The sequence below is a fragment of the Narcine bancroftii genome, chromosome 5 (genome assembly GCF_036971445.1).
Source record: "Narcine bancroftii isolate sNarBan1 chromosome 5, sNarBan1.hap1, whole genome shotgun sequence".
NCBI classification, from domain to species: domain Eukaryota; kingdom Metazoa; phylum Chordata; class Chondrichthyes; order Torpediniformes; family Narcinidae; genus Narcine; species Narcine bancroftii.
The window spans coordinates 235524613-235543478 of NC_091473.1; the positions used below are offsets into that span (position 1 = coordinate 235524613).

Sequence of the window (18866 nt, forward strand, 5' to 3'; positions counted from 1 at the left end):
TCACTGTTGTGACATCTCCACTTACTCTAGACACAAAACAAATTGCTGACAACTCTTGTACTTCTTGACCTTTCCAATCTATTCATAGTGTCCACTCCAATCTATCCACTGTGTCATCATCACCTGCTTTATCTAGCGAACCCCACTTTCTATTGTCCCAAACCTGAAACAAAATTCTGCATCAACCTCCAACTGTGAAATTCTATCTTGCCTGTTGATTTAATGTGTAGGGGCTATTTGGTAATGTAGTAACAGAGATCACAGTGCGGCTTTCGCGCAAACAGAGGAACCACTGACATGGTCTTTGCCCTCAGACAGCTCCAAGAAAAGTGCAGAGAACAAAACAAAGGACTCTACATCACCTTTGTTGACCTCACCAAAGCCTTCGACACCGTGAGCAGGAAAGGGCTTTGGCAAATACTAGAGCGCATCGGATGTCCCCCAAAGTTCCTCAACATGATTATCCAACTGCACGAAAACCAACAAGGTCGGGTCAGATACAGCAATGAGCTCTCTGAACCCTTCTCCATTAACAATGGCGTGAAGCAAGGCTGTGTTCTCGCACCAACCCTCTTTTCGATCTTCTTCAGCATGATGCTGAACCAAGCCATGAAAGACCCCAACAATGAAGACGCTGTTTACATCCGGTACCGCACGGATGGCAGTCTCTTCAATCTGAGGCGCCTGCAAGCTCACACCAAGACACAAGAGAAACTTGTCCGTGAACTACTCTTTGCAGATGATGCCGCTTTAGTTGCCCATTCAGAGCCAGCTCTTCAGCGCTTGACGTCCTGCTTTGCGGAAACTGCCAAAATGTTTGGCCTGGAAGTCAGCCTGAAGAAAACTGAGGTCCTCCATCAGCCAGCTCCCCACCATGACTACCAGCCCCCCCACATCTCCATCGGGCACACAAAACTCAAAACGGTCAACCAGTTTACCTATCTCGGCTGCACCATTTCATCAGATGCAAGGATCGACAATGAGATAGACAACAGACTCGCCAAGGCAAATAGCGCCTTTGGAAGACTACACAAAAGAGTCTGGAAAAACAACCAACTGAAAAACCTCACAAAGATAAGCGTATACAGAGCCGTTGTCATACCCACACTCCTGTTCGGCTCCGAATCATGGGTCCTCTACCGGCACCACCTACGGCTCCTAGAACGCTTCCACCAGCGTTGTCTCCGCTCCATCCTCAACATCCATTGGAGCGCTTTCATCCCTAACGTCGAAGTACTCGAGATGGCAGAGGTCGACAGCATTGAGTCCACGCTGCTGAAGATCCAGCTGCGCTGGATGGGTCACGTCTCCAGAATGGAGGACCATCGCCTTCCCAAGATCATGTTATATGGCGAGCTCTCCACTGGCCACCGTGACAGAGGTGCACCAAAGAAAAGGTACAAGGACTGCCTAAAGAAATCTCTTGGTGCCTGCCACATTGACCACCGCCAGTGGGCTGATAACGCCTCAAACCGTGCATCTTGGCGCCTCACAGTTTGGCAGGCAGCAACCTCCTTTGAAGAAGACCGCAGAGCCCACCTCACTGACAAAAGGCAAAGGAGGAAAAACCCAACACCCAACCCCAACCAACCAATTTTCCCCTGCAACCGCTGCAACCGTGTCTGCCTGTCCCGCATCGGACTTGTCAGCCACAAACGAGCCTGCAGCTGACGTGGACTTTTTACCCCCTCCATAAATCTTCGTCCGCGAAGCCAAGCCAAAGAACAGAGGTGGAGGTACCAAAAAAGATATTTTAGTGAAGAATGACAACTCTCAAACAAGAGTAGTGGCTGCTACAACATTCTGCCAACAGGCAGACCACAAAGTAGACCATTTCATAGAGATATACTTATATTCGCACACACTACACTGGCAAATCCCTCCCAGCCCTATATTTGATGTCTCATGGCTATGTCCACTGATCCTGACCGCTCTGCTTCCTGACTCTGTTCCTCTTCATCTCCGTACCTTATCATAGAGAAATTACAGCTGATATATATTTTTTTATTTTTTCTAGATTTTCTGCCTTACGCATTAGCTGCTTTTTGTTTCATAATGACCTGGCTTATCTGGGTCTCTTTTTACCTTTATCCTTTCATTTAACTGACCACTTGAAAGATCATTTTTAACATCCTAACCCAACAATTAATGTTAATCTCCATCTTAGTTATGTCTTTTTAAAATCAAGGTTTGCCATCCTGATATTAATATCCCTTTATCCAAATTGTTTTGATCTCCAACTGGATTTTGAACCACATGAATAGCAATATTAGCAATAGCAAAAAAAATCTTTTTTTCATTCCCTGACATCTCTGTCAGTTTTTCCTAGGTTACCAATCATGCTCCAAATTGGCCCTGGCAAAAGTTACACCTAATATTCACAATGCATAGTTAGGATTAAAAATGTAAACAATGCTGAATGTTTTTAAGCTGAAAGCGTTGGTTTGCCTGCATTTTCTTTATGTAGAATCCGCATTTGAATGATCAGAGCAGATGCCAAATAACAGGTTGGGCTAATTCACACAAGGAAATTGGATAATGTCTGATCTTAAATCACTTGTCACATTTAGTGGCTTTTAACGACCGACTCATAAGCAGACAGTCCCTCACAGCTGGTTTACTATTCAATCCTTTTGGTAAGAGGAATGGAAGTTAATATGGAAATCATCAAGAGATAAAGATTTAAAAAAAGGAGAGATTATATTTAACAACCTTTAAACTAGAAACAGTTGAGAAGTTAACATTTTATTTTACTTGATAGACATTGGTGTGAGTTCTTCCGTACACATCTTCACTTATAGCCAGCCTTTTGAAACAATTGTAATAAGAATAATGCAGAGAAACAAAAAGACCTAATAAATAATGAGTTTTAGCCTTTCTGATTGCAATGATATTGAAGCAGTTTCTCGTGCATAATGAATAACTGTAAATAAAACTTATAAACAGACAGCCAGTTGTTGAGAGGTTTCCTGAAGCATTTATGAGATAACCTCATAAACTGGCCCTTGCTTTTAAGACAGTCGTAATAATTATGGTAACCGTATGTAAGATTTTAAGCTTTGAACTGCAAATGTGAGAGACCAGTGTTTCCAAATGCATTGTAATGAAGATTTACTTACATCTTTTGAAGGTTGCCTGAGGATATCGCCAACACCCCCTCCATTACGCAGACCATGATTCAATACCGTTACTATACACATCAAAAGAGTGTCACAAGCACGCTCCTTGTCATTCTCTTCCTCAGCTATGATGACAGAAGTAGGAGCAAAAGTAAATTAGACTTAGCCTTCAGCACCCCTTGAAAATTGCTATGTTCAATAATTAGAATACGATCGTCCAATTGTTCTCTTTCTTTTTAAATGTTTTTATTGAGTTCAATGTAATAATCTCATATACATGTTGTCTTAACATAACAGAGGGAAATATCAAAATGAATACAGGTACATAATATATAACTGGTAAAAATGCTCTAATTAACAGTTTCCATTTTTGTTATTAATTAATATTATTATTAAAAATGAATTATTTTATAAGCCACCTGCCCATAACTTGGTAAAATATCATTTAATATTACTATTATAGTCCAGGACCATCATATATAAACTCCAATTAATCAACTTGTGTTATGAAACAAAGAAAACAACCTAAAACCTAAACTAACACTGATCTAACATCTCCCTCTAATCAAGGTTACTTATATAAAAAAACCAGAGGAGAACAACAAAACTGGATTGCATCGCTACCTCCAGAAGCCAGACAGAGTATCGCTGGAGCAGTCCAACAGCCTAAAACCACCAACCATGATAATAATCTATGAATGGACCCCATATCTTTTCAAAGTGATTTTTTTCCAAATTTAAATATGTCATTCCATCATGTAGCGACTGCTATTAGTCAGTGGAAGTTCGTCTTTCCACTTCATTAAAACCCTCTATCTGGCTATCAGTGTACTAAAAGCTTAAACCTTCTATTGAGAAGGTATAATCAGATCATGAATAAAGCCATGGATCTATTTTAGTCTAAAAAAGTGAACTCTTATCTTTAAAGAGACCATTTCTATGTATTCTAACTTTCCATTCAAGATAGTTAAGGACCAATTCCAAATTTAGGAGTTATAATTACAAAGAGTTATAAAAAGCATTATTGAATAATGCTACAAAATTTTGTTTCATCAGATTAAAGTATCTCTATCTGGATGGTTTCCACATTCGATTAAAATGATTAGACACATTGATTCAATTAAAATGAATATTTTACCTAAATTTCTACATCTTTTCCAACCTTTACCAATGTTTATTCCCAAATTATTTTCCAACTCATTAGATTCAATTATTTCTTCATATATGGCAGAGAAAACAAAACCCATAAATGAAACCCATCTTCAGAAAATGCTAAGGAATAGAGGACTTTCTCTGGCCGATTAATATATGTAGTTTGCTTTTACTATTAAAATTTGATCAATTAATTTGTTGGTCCTCTTTAGATGGAAATGGAATTGAATTTTCCTGGGAAAACATCTCTGTTGGCACTTTTAGGTTCCGCTTTACTATCAGTTTTTCTAAACTGACTCAATCAGATAATGAGGAATAGACTAAAAATATGGAATTAATTTTGGAAATGCTTTGCTTGTAATAGTTTTTCCCTGGTGAGTTCCATTGTAGATAACCACTTTTTTTTCCACCTTCTGTTAAAGCTGAGGGTTTTAAAGAATGATACAGATCAGCTATTAGGAGTTACAACAATTTATTTATCTGTAAAGATTTTGCTTCTTTTTAACAATTGACAGTTAAATTTAAGCTTTCCAATAGACATTTTGTTTAGATATTTACAAGTTAGACATTTTGTCTCATCTAGCAGACTTAAATATTCTTGATATATTTTTTGATTGGCAGTAGGTTAATATCACATATTTATAATAATTTATTGGATTTAAGACTAATGTCAATTAAGATTAAAAATGATTGGGAATGGGATTCTTTTTCAGATGAAGCCCGACATCCCACTCTTAGTTTGATTAATGATCCGTCATTTTGTGCGAGACACTGTTTATTACTATTTAAGCTGGTAACAGAATACATATGTCTAAACTTAAATGATCTAATTTTTATGCCAATGTTGATCCATTGTGTGGAAGGTGTAAAATTGTAGAGGCCACACTAAGCACTGGTTTTGGGAATGTCCCAAATTGGGAAGATTTTGGAGAAACATTTTTCAATATTTCTCCTATTGTTCTCAAGGCAACTTTTTTTGTGTGTGTAATCATGTGAGGTTTACACTGACAATCACCTGAATCTTTCCATGGAGTCTCCTTCCTCACTTTCAGTATGCCATTCGACTGACCAATTTTTAGCTCTGTGAAGTCCTCTTGCACCAAAAGCTAGTCTGCATATTTAGGGCAGGTTACCCCAGTTAATGTCAATGAGACAAATTTAACTGATCACTACTAGAGCAAGGGTTCCAAGGATTTTTTTTTTTAATTCCTCTGCACGTAGAATATGGAGATGGTGGGTGATGCTAAAATTTATGGTCTATCCTTCATTACCCCCAAGGAGGTTCTTCAAAGTCAAATGCATTGATTGGTCCAAGTCACAGAATGGCTCAATTTCCTTCTCTAAAGGTAATGAATGAATCAATTGCTAATCTTACAACAATCTGAGAGTTTCATGGATTGAGTTAGAAACATTTTTTTAAATTCCAGGTTAAATTACCCAAATTTAAATTCTTGGCGACTTTCCGGGACCTCTGAATGCTGGGTCAGTAATTTAACCGGTATGCTATTACATTCCTGGATAATTGCATGTTCTTAGAAAATATCTCATTTCATTCCATGGCTGTTTGGCTCATTCTAGTCATCAGCAAAATGAAAAGTTTCAGAGGAGAACCTGCAACCATCTTAACACAAAAATCAATATTTCCCAATCAATTTAATTTCACTGCCAAAATCAACAACTCATATCAATTGATTTAACGTGGGTTTTCACATAATGCTGAACAGAATACCAAGTCCATCTTCCCACCTAACAACAAAGCACCATCCTCATTGAATTTCTCATCTTATTCAAAGACAGAAACTTGGAACCGTTGGCTCAGACTATTAGGAAAAATGATGAAATTAGAGGGATGAAGGTTATGAATGAAGAATACAAGATCAATTTATTTGCGGATGATGTTTTGATATATTTGACAGAACCGAAATGGTCATTGAAGCAGTTACTAGAGTGCTTGTTGAAATTTGGAGAAATATCCAGATATAAAGTTAATTGGGATAAGAGTGAAATTTTACCAGTTGGAATAGGAGATTATTCTGAATTTAAAATTATTACAAAATTAAAGTGGACAAATAGAATTAAATATTTGGGTGTGTTTGTAGATGCTATCATTGTATCAGTTAAATTATGTGTCTATATTAAAAGTGATTAAAGCAGATTTGATTAAATGGAAAGATCTTCCATTAACTTTGATTGGCCAGGTCAATTGTATTAAAATGAATATTTTTCCCAGAATTCAATATTTATTTCAGTCAATACCTTGTTTACTTTCAAAGGGATTTTTTCAGGATCTGAATAAGGCAGTGCAGCAGTTTTTATGGAAGGGTAAATCAGCTCGAGTGGCATTGCATAAACTTGCATGGAAATACGCGTTGGGTGGACTTCAGTTACCACATTTTCAAAATTATTATGAAGCGGCCCAGTTGAAATTTGTTAGTAGATTGATGGATTTAGATCAACCCCCTAGCTGGGCCAGGGTGGAAATGGTATGTATTTCTGAGGCTGAGGTACATCAATATATATTTCGTTGGCATTCAAATTTGTTACAGGAACATAATATGCCAGTATTGAAACATTTGTTATAGATTTGGATTAAAAGAAATATAGTTTTGGGATCAAAAGGTAAATTATCAATTTTAACTCCATTATATAATTTGCAATGTTTAATAATTATTTAGAGTTGGGATTCTAAGGGTATAAAGACAATACAGGATTGTTTTGAAGAGGGACAATTTCTTTCTTTTAATCAGTTGAGGGAAAGATTTGGTATATCTGTAAATTCTTTGTTTGTATATTATCAACTCAGAGCCTTGGTAAAAGATAATTATGGTAGAGAGGTGAATTTACCTACTTTGACGAGATTTGAATCTTTGATTTCCACTGTACCAAAGAATGGTTATGTATCATGTTACAGGATAATATGGATAAACCAGATTGGGAAAAATCTAAACTTAAATGGGAAAGTGACTTAGCGTTTATTTTCCTTGAAGATGATTGGGCGGATATGTGTCAGGATCATGCAATTAAATTGACTAATGTAAGATATGGAATGGTTAATTATAATTTTCTACATCAATTATATTTGACCTTGGAGAAATTGAAAAAATATGGGTTTAGTGATTTGGATTCTTGTTTTACATGTGGTATATGTACTGGAACATTTTTTACATGCTATTTGGTCTTGTGTTAAAGTTCAACCATTTTGGCAAGGAATTAAGATAGTTTTGGAAAAATTATATAACTTTAAATTACCATTAGATCCAACTATTTTTTTTGTTGGGTGATATGGCTTCTCTGAGAGGAATGGGGCTGGATAAAATTCAAATTGCTTTTGTACGTTTAGTGCTATCAGTAGTGCGTAAATGTGTAGCTAGAGCCTGGAAAGATACTACAGAGATTAATATAGCACACTGGCATAATGAATTGAAAGCTTGTATTGTTATGGAAACAATTACTTATAATTTACATAATTATTCTTTCTTTGTTGATAAATGGTTTCCATATTTGGAATATATATATTTAGATAGACTCTGAATTGTTATTAATACATAATATTTTTTACATAATTCATATTTTTGGCTCCCCTTAAATGAGCTGGCTGATGGGGTGGGTGGGTGGGACAGTTATTTTTGTTGTTGGGTTGCTTTTTTAATATATATTTCTGTAAAATTAATTTTTGATTGTTATTAGATTGTATGTTATGTTTTTATTATCTTTTAAATAAAGATTGAAAAAAAAAGACAGAAACTTGCACAGGAATTTAAAGTGGCTGTTTTTTTTTTTAAAAAGGGGATCCATTTACTCATTTTCCAAGATGAATTTTGGCACAGAATCTAGCTTTCCATCACCCCTTACCCCAACACATTACTACTTAAAGAACAGTCAGAAATTATCTCAGCAGTTGATCATTGATAGTAACCAAAAAGCCATTCATATCACAGCTATTGGATTCTACTCTATACTGAAGTGATGACCACATTTCCCACTGAGCTTTGGAATAATTAATACAAGCTTCTCACAAGGACATCAGAAATAAAACTATTCTTTAATTACTCATCTTCATTTATGTTCAAGATCAGTTTTTTTTTTTTTTTTTTTTTTTTTTTTTCACACCATAAATCACAATAGCCATGATATACACTTTTTCTTTTCCACACATTTACAGTGACTCAGTTTTGATGCTAATTTTTGATTTCTCATGCCATTATTTCCAATTTGTGTCCAATCATGATCTCATTAATGAACTTTAAAGCTATGCCATAACTTTTGGGAACTTGTAATCCATTAGTCATGCAAGATATCCAGATCAATACAGAAGGCGAAGACCATTAATTGCATCTATTTCAGCTGGTTCCTCAATTTTTGCTTTTTTAATTTAATTTGCCTGCTTAAGTCACTCAGTACCTGTGGGTATTTAGAGGGATTTTGAAATGGTTGTTAAAATGCTTGACAGTCTCCCTTGACAGTGTACACAGCAAAATTTAAACAATACAGTGTCTATTCACTTGTCTTTTCCAGGTAAAATTCTAAAATAATAAGATTAATCAAATCTGATTTTTTAAAGTAAAATCTATTTGTAAATAAATATCTGTATGTTGATTTTGAACATTCTAATCAGTCTGCTCATTATAATTAATAACATGAATGCAATCATTTGTCTAAATATTATTAAAACATTGCATTAAAGCTGCTTCAAATGTCCAAAATGCATGGCCAGATGTTACAGTGCCTCATTCCTGGAATATCCTAAATTTAATTCTGGTCTACACTGGTCATCTTGGTTTAAGAACCCCTAAACATTTCAATGACTCTAGCTCCAGAACAGGAATATCCATAGATTTCTACATCCAATGACTATGCAGAAATAAAGACTTAGATTTTCAAAAAGTTTCTAAAGTGCGGACACTGTTGACACAAATGAACAGAATCAGATGAGATTAGTGATGATCGTCCACACATTTAAATATGACTATCAGGAATGTATCAATGATAACAGCTGGTTCATCTTTCAACAGGATTTATTTATTTATCTATTTATTTATTATGTTGATTTTTTTTCCCAGAATTTGCCACGCTCTGAGAGAAGAAATTTTAACATAACTCAGCTTTAAATTGCTGTCACTTTATCTTGCCATTATGTCATTTGAGACTCTCTCCAAACTTTAAGGAATACAGTCCCAAGCTACTTTCTGAGCCCAGGAATTAGCCCAATTAATCTCCTTTGTTCTGCTTCCAGTGTTATTACATCTTTATTTAGGGAAGGGGATCAAATCTGCACAGTATTCCAGGGGAGTTCTCACCAACACCTTGTGCAATGACATCAAAAACTCCAGACCCCTTTGCAATGAAGACCAAATGGTTGTTTGCCTTAACAACAGATTAAGATCACATAGAGCAGAAATTCTTCACTTTTTTTCAGTTTTCACCCCCCTTTGGACTTTGCTCAAAGTTTACGGGCTTCATTCCCTGTGAAGCAGTCAAGTTTTGTTTTCTTTTTCAATACTTCTATCTCACTGACTTCATAAAAATCAGAAATATTTATGTTACGTGAGGTGATAAGAAAGCACGTCATTTACTTAAATCTGCCGTGGCCGCTGGGGTGGGGTGGAGCATAGGGCCTCTGTTTAGAACGCAGACAAAGACAAATTGCTTGCTTGATGGATCAGGGATATAGGTTTAAGGTTTTGATTGAAAAACATAAGGAGATTGTGAGGAAAAGCATATTTTTGTGCAGTGACTGGTAATAACTTGCAACCCACTACCAACAAGGAAGTGGAGAATATCAATAATTTAAGCTTGAAGATGATGGGTAGGAAATGGCAAAGAAAGGGATAAGCAACATTTTCACAAATTAATTCAATGCACATCTTTTGCTGTGCTATGGCCTATGAACCCTGTACACTGGGGTGCAAGCTTTGACACATTTGTTTTGTGTGGTTTAAATTTGAAAAAGCTAACCTTGTGTCATACTGTCCAAGAGGCCTGCAGAACAGTTTATATCATCGGCAGAGCAAGAATTAATGAAATCCTTCATTGCCATTCCTTGGACTTCAAAGGGACCTATCAAAAACAAAAAAATTCAGACATAATCTATTTAATACTGCGGCTATTGCACCTCGCTCTGTTTTTACCCCTATTCTCAAAGCTGTTCGTGCTCGAAAAATCTTATCATTTTTATCATCTAATTTTATTGGTCTTTTTTGGGGGAACCTATTTTATTATACTTTACACTCCCCACTCATCAGCCCTTGAATAAGAAGGACTTGGAACTTTATCACTACTTTGATGTTCCAAAGCAGTTAAAGCACAAAGAAGAATTATTGAAGTGCAGTCTGTTATTACAGGTTAAAAATAACAGCCATTTTGTGCCAAGTAATTTTCTACACATAAGAATGTGAAAAGGATCCAAAACCCCATTTCAGTTATTTTAAGTTGTAATCAACACATTAGGGATATCTCCCTTGATCATATTCAAAATAGCCCTCGGGGATATTCTCTGACGATCCAACTTAATTAACTTGCAGTTAATATTGCAGTTTTTTTTTGTTGCCTGGATTAAGTTTGAGACTTCAACATCCAACTTTTGACTCAGAAACAAAAGTGCTGACATTACACCATGTTTGGCACCATGGACAAAAAGTCCTCATCACAAGATATAGGAACAGAAGTAGGCCCATCAAGTCTGCTCTGCCATTCTAATTATGAGCTGATCTCAGCCCACCTCCCTGGACTTCTCCCTGTATCCCTTGATTTCCCCTATCTAATCAAATACCTATTAATCTACACCCAACAACCTTGCTTTCCATAACCACCTGTGGCAACGTTCCACAGATTCACAACCCTTTGTCTAAAGACATTTTCCATATCTCTGTTTTAAATTGACACCCTTTTATCCTTAAGTTATGTCCTCTTATCCGAGAATCCCCGACAGTGGACACATACCGGCCACATCTACCCTGTCCAGGCCTTTCAGCATTCAAAATGCCTCTACGAGGACACCCTCATCCTTCTGTAGGCCAACAAGTCCAGTCCAAGAGCCGACAATCTTTCCTCATATGCTAACCCTTTCATTCCTGGTATCATTCTAGTAAATCTTCTCTAAACCCTCTCCAATACCAGCTCACCTTTTCTCAAAAAAGGTGCCCAAAACTGTACACAGTACTTGAAATATGTTTTATAGCATTTCAACATTACATCCCTGCTCATATCCTATTCCTCGAGAAGTGAATGCCAAAATTGTATTCACCTTCTTCACTACCAACTCAACCTGGAGATCAATGTTTAGGGTATCCTGCACAAGGTCTCCCAAGTTTATTTGCACCTCAGAATTTTGAATTTCTCCCCATCTAAATAATAGTCTATTTCTTCAAACAAAGTGCATAAATGTACGCTTTACAACATTGCATTTCATCTGCCACCTCTACTCCTACTCTCGGTTTCCTGCCGATCAGCCAATGCTCTAGCCACGTTAGTATCTTTCCTGTCATTCCAGGGCCTCTCGTCTTGTTTAGCAGCCTTAAGTGTGGCACCTTGTCGATTGCCTTTTGAAAGCCAAAATCAATTCTCACCTTTCTTTTCTTATCACATCCAATGAGCTTTTGTCTGTTGGTCTGGACTCCCCACCCCCCCCCCCCCCCCCCCATTTTTCCCCTTTTCTCTCCCCAGTCTTTATTCAGATGCTTGCCTGCTTTTTTTTCTTAAACCTTGAAGAAGGGCTCAGGCCCAAAACACCAGTAATCTATCTTTGATTTCTGTGGACACTACGAGACCGGCCGAGTCCCTACAGCATCTACTGTGTGTTTTATTACAATCACAGCGTCTGCATACTTCTGCGCTTCACAGCATTATCTAAGTAACAGCCCAAATCCTTTGTGCAAAGTGATGGAGCACTGAACTAGATTTACCTGAAGGCTTGCTGTTTGGTAACCTGTCAACTTCCAAAATGAAGTCATCCTTGAGGAAGAGGAAACCCACAATTGAGAAGAGATAGACAAGGATGAGAGCAAGCACGGCTGTCAAGAGGATGGAGCGCCCATTACGTGTCACGCTTTTTATAACATTAAACAAAGTCTCTTCTCTGTAGATCAAATCAAACAGCTGAAATATAGAAAAAGATCAATGCCGTTTAGATTTCTCAGTTTTTAGCCGTTTTTTTTCAATGCTATGATCTTGAATATGCATGATCAGACGTTAACCAAATTTTTACATTGCAAGGCAATTTAAGTAAAGGACCGGGTTGTACAATACATTCCTTCTCTCAGTAATTCGGATTTTAATCAGACGATGGTATGGAGGGCTCTCTTTTCATTGGGGCAGCAGATAAATGCAACTGACATGGAGCTGAGAAAGAATAATCTGATTCTGACCAGATCTCACATTCACAGTGTGATGTGGAACAACTATCTCTAATTTGACAATAAAGAGAAATAGGAACATTTCACACAAGTGTAGTTAAGACATTCCATTGAAAGTTTGACTTTGGGATTTGGTTGAGAGTCAATTGATCTTGCACGTTACAAAAGAAAAGGCTTGGTAACTATTCTTTTCCAGTGTAAACCTATCAACAAAAATATCTTTATTGAATGAATCATTCAATAAAAACAAGAATAATTTAAATATTTAAAAAAATCAGTGTTTATTATGGAAGTAAGGCCCTTTCTAATTTAGAATGATCTTGATTAATACATCAAATACATTAACACATTAATTAATTACCCAAAATATGAATACATAAATACAACTTGGTTAATGCTAATGCTGAGACAATTGCAGATGCCTAAGGACTGTGAGGTTAGGATGTGTTTTGCCAGCCAACAACAACCAAGCTGAAATTCCATTAGCTCTGACCAAGGACAGCGAGAAACTCTGGGATGTGAATTGTCTGATAATAACTGCCTGACTGATAAATTTCCAACAGTCCTGTTTCTCTCTGGAATCATGTGACTTTCAAGATTTATGGGAACCAAACCTGCAAAAATACCGGAGTGGAGGGAGACAGCTGTGTGATTAGTTCACAACATGGTGCACCGTGTAAATGGACATTGTGTTGCTTTAATGCGGATGGGATCATGCTTGCTGCCTATGAGGTGACTGTTTTGAGACTGGCTAATTTCAGATGGAGAATTTATGCCTTTGTATATTCGGGGAGCTCCTTGATCCTCTGCAGAGGAGACAGATCTCCCACAGACCTGTGCAGCAGGTAAAGGGAATTGACGGAAGAAAAGTAAGAGCAAACTGCTGATCGAGACCTTACCCCAGAACCTGGATCGAGGATCAACAACGATCCTCCACATTATTACAATGATAAATGGGAAAGGCTAGCTGACATTGTTATGTCTGATCTAGAGTTTCTTAAAGTTGTCAGTGTGCTCACAAGCTGAAAGGATGAACAAATCCTCAACCATCATATTCTTTATTTCAGTACATTGTATTAATCTTAACCATTCCATTCTAAATGCTTGTTTTGAAGTGATTAGATGAATAAATTATTACAGGATTGAGTTATAATTACTTAGAGATTGAAATATTTTAAAACAATCATTTCATAGACAATGGTGAATGAAATAGAGGAACAGTTAGATCATACAGTAAAACCCCTGTTATTCAGAATTCAAGCAATCAGCAACTGGCAAAAAGAGAAAATACCATAGGTATTTAAAATTGGTAACATTCACGTAACACGCAATCTCAGGCAACTGGAAAATCCACTTACCTGCATTTACCAGTCCCCATAGGAACTGAACACCAGTGGTTTTACTGTACATTTTAAATCTTGCTTCTGAGTTTAATAAATGCAACATGACATAAACACTTTTTTTTCCCCAGTGAAAATAACATTTTGCTTCTCGTATTTGGCGAGAAGACCTCAACGTAGCACGTGAGATGGAATATTCTTTGATTATTCTGCTAAATTATCTCTGAATAAAATAGTCACAAATGAAAATAGAACCTACCAAGATACTATAGAAAAATTCATGCACAAAAAGTCCAAGCACACTTGTAAGTATGTATCCAATGTGATATAGGAACTCCATGTCCATTATCATTGCCTTGTATCCAATGATAAATTTCCCACCATTGCCCACAAAACTGACCAAATACACAATTTTGTTGATGAGCTGAATACAACAGAAATAAATTAAAATTAATTATTAGTATAGTGACACACAACCAAAAATTTACAGCATTTAGAGTGTAATATTGTTTCTGCTGATTGCTGGCATTTGGCAAGCGGAGGCAATGGGTTCTGACTTTCCAGCAAGAGGGCATTTCTGCTTAGCTAGCAGTGGTCGCTGAGAACCAGTTCAACAGCTTGGAAGCAGTGGAGGCGACAAGGCAGCTCATGTTGAGCTGGTGTCAGATGTGGTCAGGGAACTTGTGAAAGTAAATGCTTTCTTTGTGATTAATGCTGCCAACCTCAGTATTTATCTAAGAAACAGGATAGATCCTTTACGATACATGAGATAAAACATGCAGTAGCAAGTAAAGATTATTATCGGTGATTAAGAAATGAACCAGGTGACGGGGACTGTATGACAGCGATGTTGTAAATTAATCTAATTTCTAAATGAATCTCTAATTTTACACAGTACAAGCCTTAAACACATGCATACGTATTGGAGTTACCTAATTTGTCCCATTATTTGGAATAAATCTTTTTTCGTTAACTACCTAAAGCTTTCAGGACCATGGATTTCTGTACAACTATGTCCATATGTCAACTGATCTACAAATTAATTTAACAGAGATTGTGTGCAAGGATCTTGGAATTTTACCAATTTAATCCAGCAAACAAACTGAAGTGTCATGTCTTGTCAACTATAATTAAATATGTGCCTCCCTATTATCTGACTATCTATTGATCTGCTCATTTCCAAGTGGGCCCTCCTTGTATTAATTTTCTATGATTCTTTGGAGAATTATGTTTCCAACAAATAAACTGGGTAACCAAAAAAACAAACAAACTAAAAGCAGAAAAGATCAATGTTATTGTTAAACAATTGTTTTGGCAATAAGGATTAAAGAGTGAAACCAACCATTGCATGCTTTAAAAAATTTTAAAAAAAATTTTAAATTAGACATACAACATGGTAACACGCCCCTTCGGCCCACAAGCTGAATTGCACCTAATTGACCTCCAACTCTTGGTAGGTTTCGAACGGTGGGAGGAAACTGGAGCACCTGGAGGAAACCCACACAGACATGGGTGGAACATCCAAACTCCTTGCAGAGAGCGCCGGATTCAAATCCTGCGCGCTAACACTGTGACAGGTATGCTAACGGTGCCGCCCCAATTCAAAATAATTTTGAAGATTATCAATTTTGTACTTACATTCAGTAATCCCAGCGTTGTTAATGTGTAGCCTATTCCTATGTAATAGATCGATCGAATTATCAGTGCTATTATTAGTGGCCTGATACCATATTTCTTGGTAAACAAAGAAACAACTAAGAAGCCAATCACACTCCAAAAGACAAGTGAAAGAAAGGATGAATCGAGGGCTCCTGAAAGGAAAATAAATTTGGATTATTGCTGTGTTTTGAGCCCAAACGGAAGTCATTCATAAGTGACAATATATTTATTAAGACTATTATGAAACCTTATATCATGGCTTCAGACAATGCCTGATGCCAATAGGAAGCTGACATTGCATCCGTCTGTCTATACTCTGCATGATAATTACAGTAGTTGCAAATCAAACGTGGCAATCAAAGTTATAGAACCATCTACCTCGGGCCAAAATAATAGGAGTGGAACAATCTAATTACAATATCTTCTTGTCTCTATTTGTTATTTTCCTCTCTTTATGGTGCACTGGGTGAGGGTCACATTTCTTCACCGCAGCATCTCAATACAAGTCTCTGAATCAAGGTGTAATTAGTTCTCATTGTTTTTCATTAGCCCTATTTCAGTTTTATAAAGTACTATTATAACATAAAAAATTGATTACCAAAGGGAAAGAGGTACCAATAAAGCGGCACATCTAGATGAGTCACTTATTCACAGCGCCAGAGACCCAGCTTCGATGCTGACGTTGGCTGCAGTGCGGGTCGAGTTTGCACTTACTCCCTGTGATCAAATGGATTTCCTTTGGGTGCTCTGGTTTCATCCCACATCACAAAGACGTGTAATTTGCGAAGTTAAATGATAAAAAATTGACCCTGTGTGTCGGTAGTGGTTGAAAATAAAGCAGTGGCTCTCAACATTTTTTGATCTAAGGCTCACCTGGCTTCTCGCCATGACTGAACAATCTTTTCAATTCATAGGCAGCTCTGTAAGGAACGCATCTTTATCTAATTTAAAGTATTTTATCTGACATGTTTAAAGAACAAAAAAAAACACTGTACGCTTGCCCACATGGAACAACATTGGTTGGGAACCACTGGTATAGTTAAAAAAAAACACACACCGAATCACTGGAGCAACTCAGCCAGTCTTGCAGGAAAGAACCCGAAACATCAGCAATATATCTTTATCTCCTGTGGGCGTGGCAAGACCATTGAAGTTCCTCCAGCATTTTGGGTTTTTTTTTAAACTACAATCACAGTATCAGCAGACTTTTGTGTTTCCCTCTAACAACTGGTGGCGATAATTAGGGGAGAAAAAAATGGAGTACTGAAGATTAACGTAAATTTGGGTGAATGATCAATATGAATAGACGGCCTCTATAGTGTATCTCTCCAAGACCACGATACTTTATTTTCCTTATTGGAATGACAAAATATTTGGAATTTTCCTTTTAAAGTTTAATTCAGTTCATACCTCTCTTTAACAATGAGATAAAAAAAAGTCACAGAATCATTCATCCAAGTGGACATCTTTAATATCAAATAATCATTAACTGCCTACCCATTGAGGTTTCTTCTCCATATGGATAGAAGAAGGCAATGACAAGATTGATAAACACAGCAAGGTTGAAGGAGATGCTGCCCCACAGTGTCATCCTCCTGGAAAACCAGTACAGCAAAGGCATACCTAATAAGAAAGGACGATACGACCAGGATTAGGCTAAATGGCTCCTCAAATTTCTCCAATTAATAAAACCATGGTTTTCCAACTGAAAAATCACTTTCCTGCCTGATCCCTCAAAAACATCAATTTTTTGCTTTCAATATATTCAACAACAAGGTGTGGAGTGGCCCCTGGAATGGACAATTCCAAAGATTCAAAATGCTTTGAGTAACAAAATGTCCTAATTGAAAGTAGTCTTTGTTCTGTGGGAAGTTTATTTTCAAACAAGTTGACACAATTTAAAAATCTTAATTTTAATGACATTGAATCAGGTCACTTATCAGTGGCTCTTTTTTATCAGAAATGAAGCCACAGCTTTGTTCTAATGTCTACCAAGTTTTGCTAAATTTTGTAATTTGTGTATTTGCATCTATTCTTTTTACACCTCTAACCCATTTGGGTCCCTAAATTTCCTCAGACCATTCTAAATTATTTTCATGTTATCAGCTGCTTCTTCACAGTACATGGAGTGAATTGAATTGGCTCAGTAATGGTGAGGACATCTGGTGATGGGGGTGGGTCAAGACCGATATCTACTCAGCACTTCTACCTGAGCAGAGTCGTGGAGCATAAAATGGGCCCTTCAGTCCAGCTCATCCACGCCAACCACATTGGCATTCTGGGCTAGTTCAATTTAATCATCTTACCCATATCACTGTCCAAATGTCATCTGAACATCAAAATTGTACTTGATTTTACATCCCCTCTGGCAGTTTGTTTCAGATATGGACTACCATCACAATGAAGACATTGCCCTTCACATCATTCTTAAATCTCTCTCGTTGCAAATATTTCAAGTTTGATCTTTTGCATTCATTTGCTTGGCTCCACTGATATTGGATAAATAATAAACTATCCAATGAAATGATTATGAAAGAAGCTGTGATAAAGTTACCATCCCTAAAGAAAAAGTTGCGTTTCAACTCTATAGTTTATTATTTAATTATCAGTCAAAAAGTTTGTCCTATTTTTTTTCACAATTATTCCCAATTTCACAGAACGCAGCCTCTGTACAAAGATCAGAACGGGAATAAGAGACTCATTCCCATTCTGACATTTTACCTCCTTGACCCTTAGTTATTTTCATGGATCCCCTGCAGTCTAAACTGAACCGCAGGCAGAAGAGTCATGTGATGGAATAGTGGCCAGTCGGGAATACCAGCCCTCTCCAGAAAAAAAGGAAAAAAGTTAGGAAAAGACAAAGCACAACAAAAATAAAATATAAGAAATAGAAGATAAAGTTACAGAGAAGAGAAAGAAGATGGCACACAAGGAGAAAGTAAAAACAATCAGAAAAAAAGGAAGTCACCGGAGAAGAAAGAGGAAGGCTTTACCGGCACGAAGGAACAGGGAGCTGTGGTGGCGAGGAGTGCCCAATCCCAGAGGTTGGTGCCTGCCCTGCGGAGTCACGACCTCCCGACCGGTGGACTTCAAAAATGGTCTCGGAGCCAAACAACAGTGTGCAGCTGCACAATTAAAGGAAAAAGAGGACAAAGATGGGAGGGGGGCTCAACAGAGGAGCGGGCAGCCACAGTGAGAACAGCTGAGGGACGCCCGACACCAGGGCGCTCAGCTGGAGGACGAGG

At 37.3% G+C, this 18866-nt stretch overlaps 1 protein-coding gene across 3 annotated transcripts in view; it reads right to left on the reverse strand.

The window, feature by feature from the left end:
* itpr3 (inositol 1,4,5-trisphosphate receptor, type 3) overlaps positions 1 to 18866 on the reverse strand; it is a 263225-nt gene that overhangs the window by 13015 nt on the left and 231344 nt on the right. For 2 of the 3 annotated variants that reach the window (XM_069941706.1, XM_069941704.1), the window contains 6 exons: positions 17119 to 17244; positions 15601 to 15773; positions 14222 to 14386; positions 12173 to 12365; positions 10227 to 10328; positions 3120 to 3244 (listed from right to left, as the gene is read on the reverse strand). In XM_069941706.1, coding sequence (XP_069797807.1) covers positions 3120 to 3244; positions 10227 to 10328; positions 12173 to 12365; positions 14222 to 14386; positions 15601 to 15773; positions 17119 to 17244 — 884 coding nt within the window. The remainder of the gene's footprint in view (positions 1 to 3119; positions 3245 to 10226; positions 10329 to 12172; positions 12366 to 14221; positions 14387 to 15600; positions 15774 to 17118; positions 17245 to 18866) is intronic. The other variant, XM_069941707.1, reaches the window with a different exon arrangement.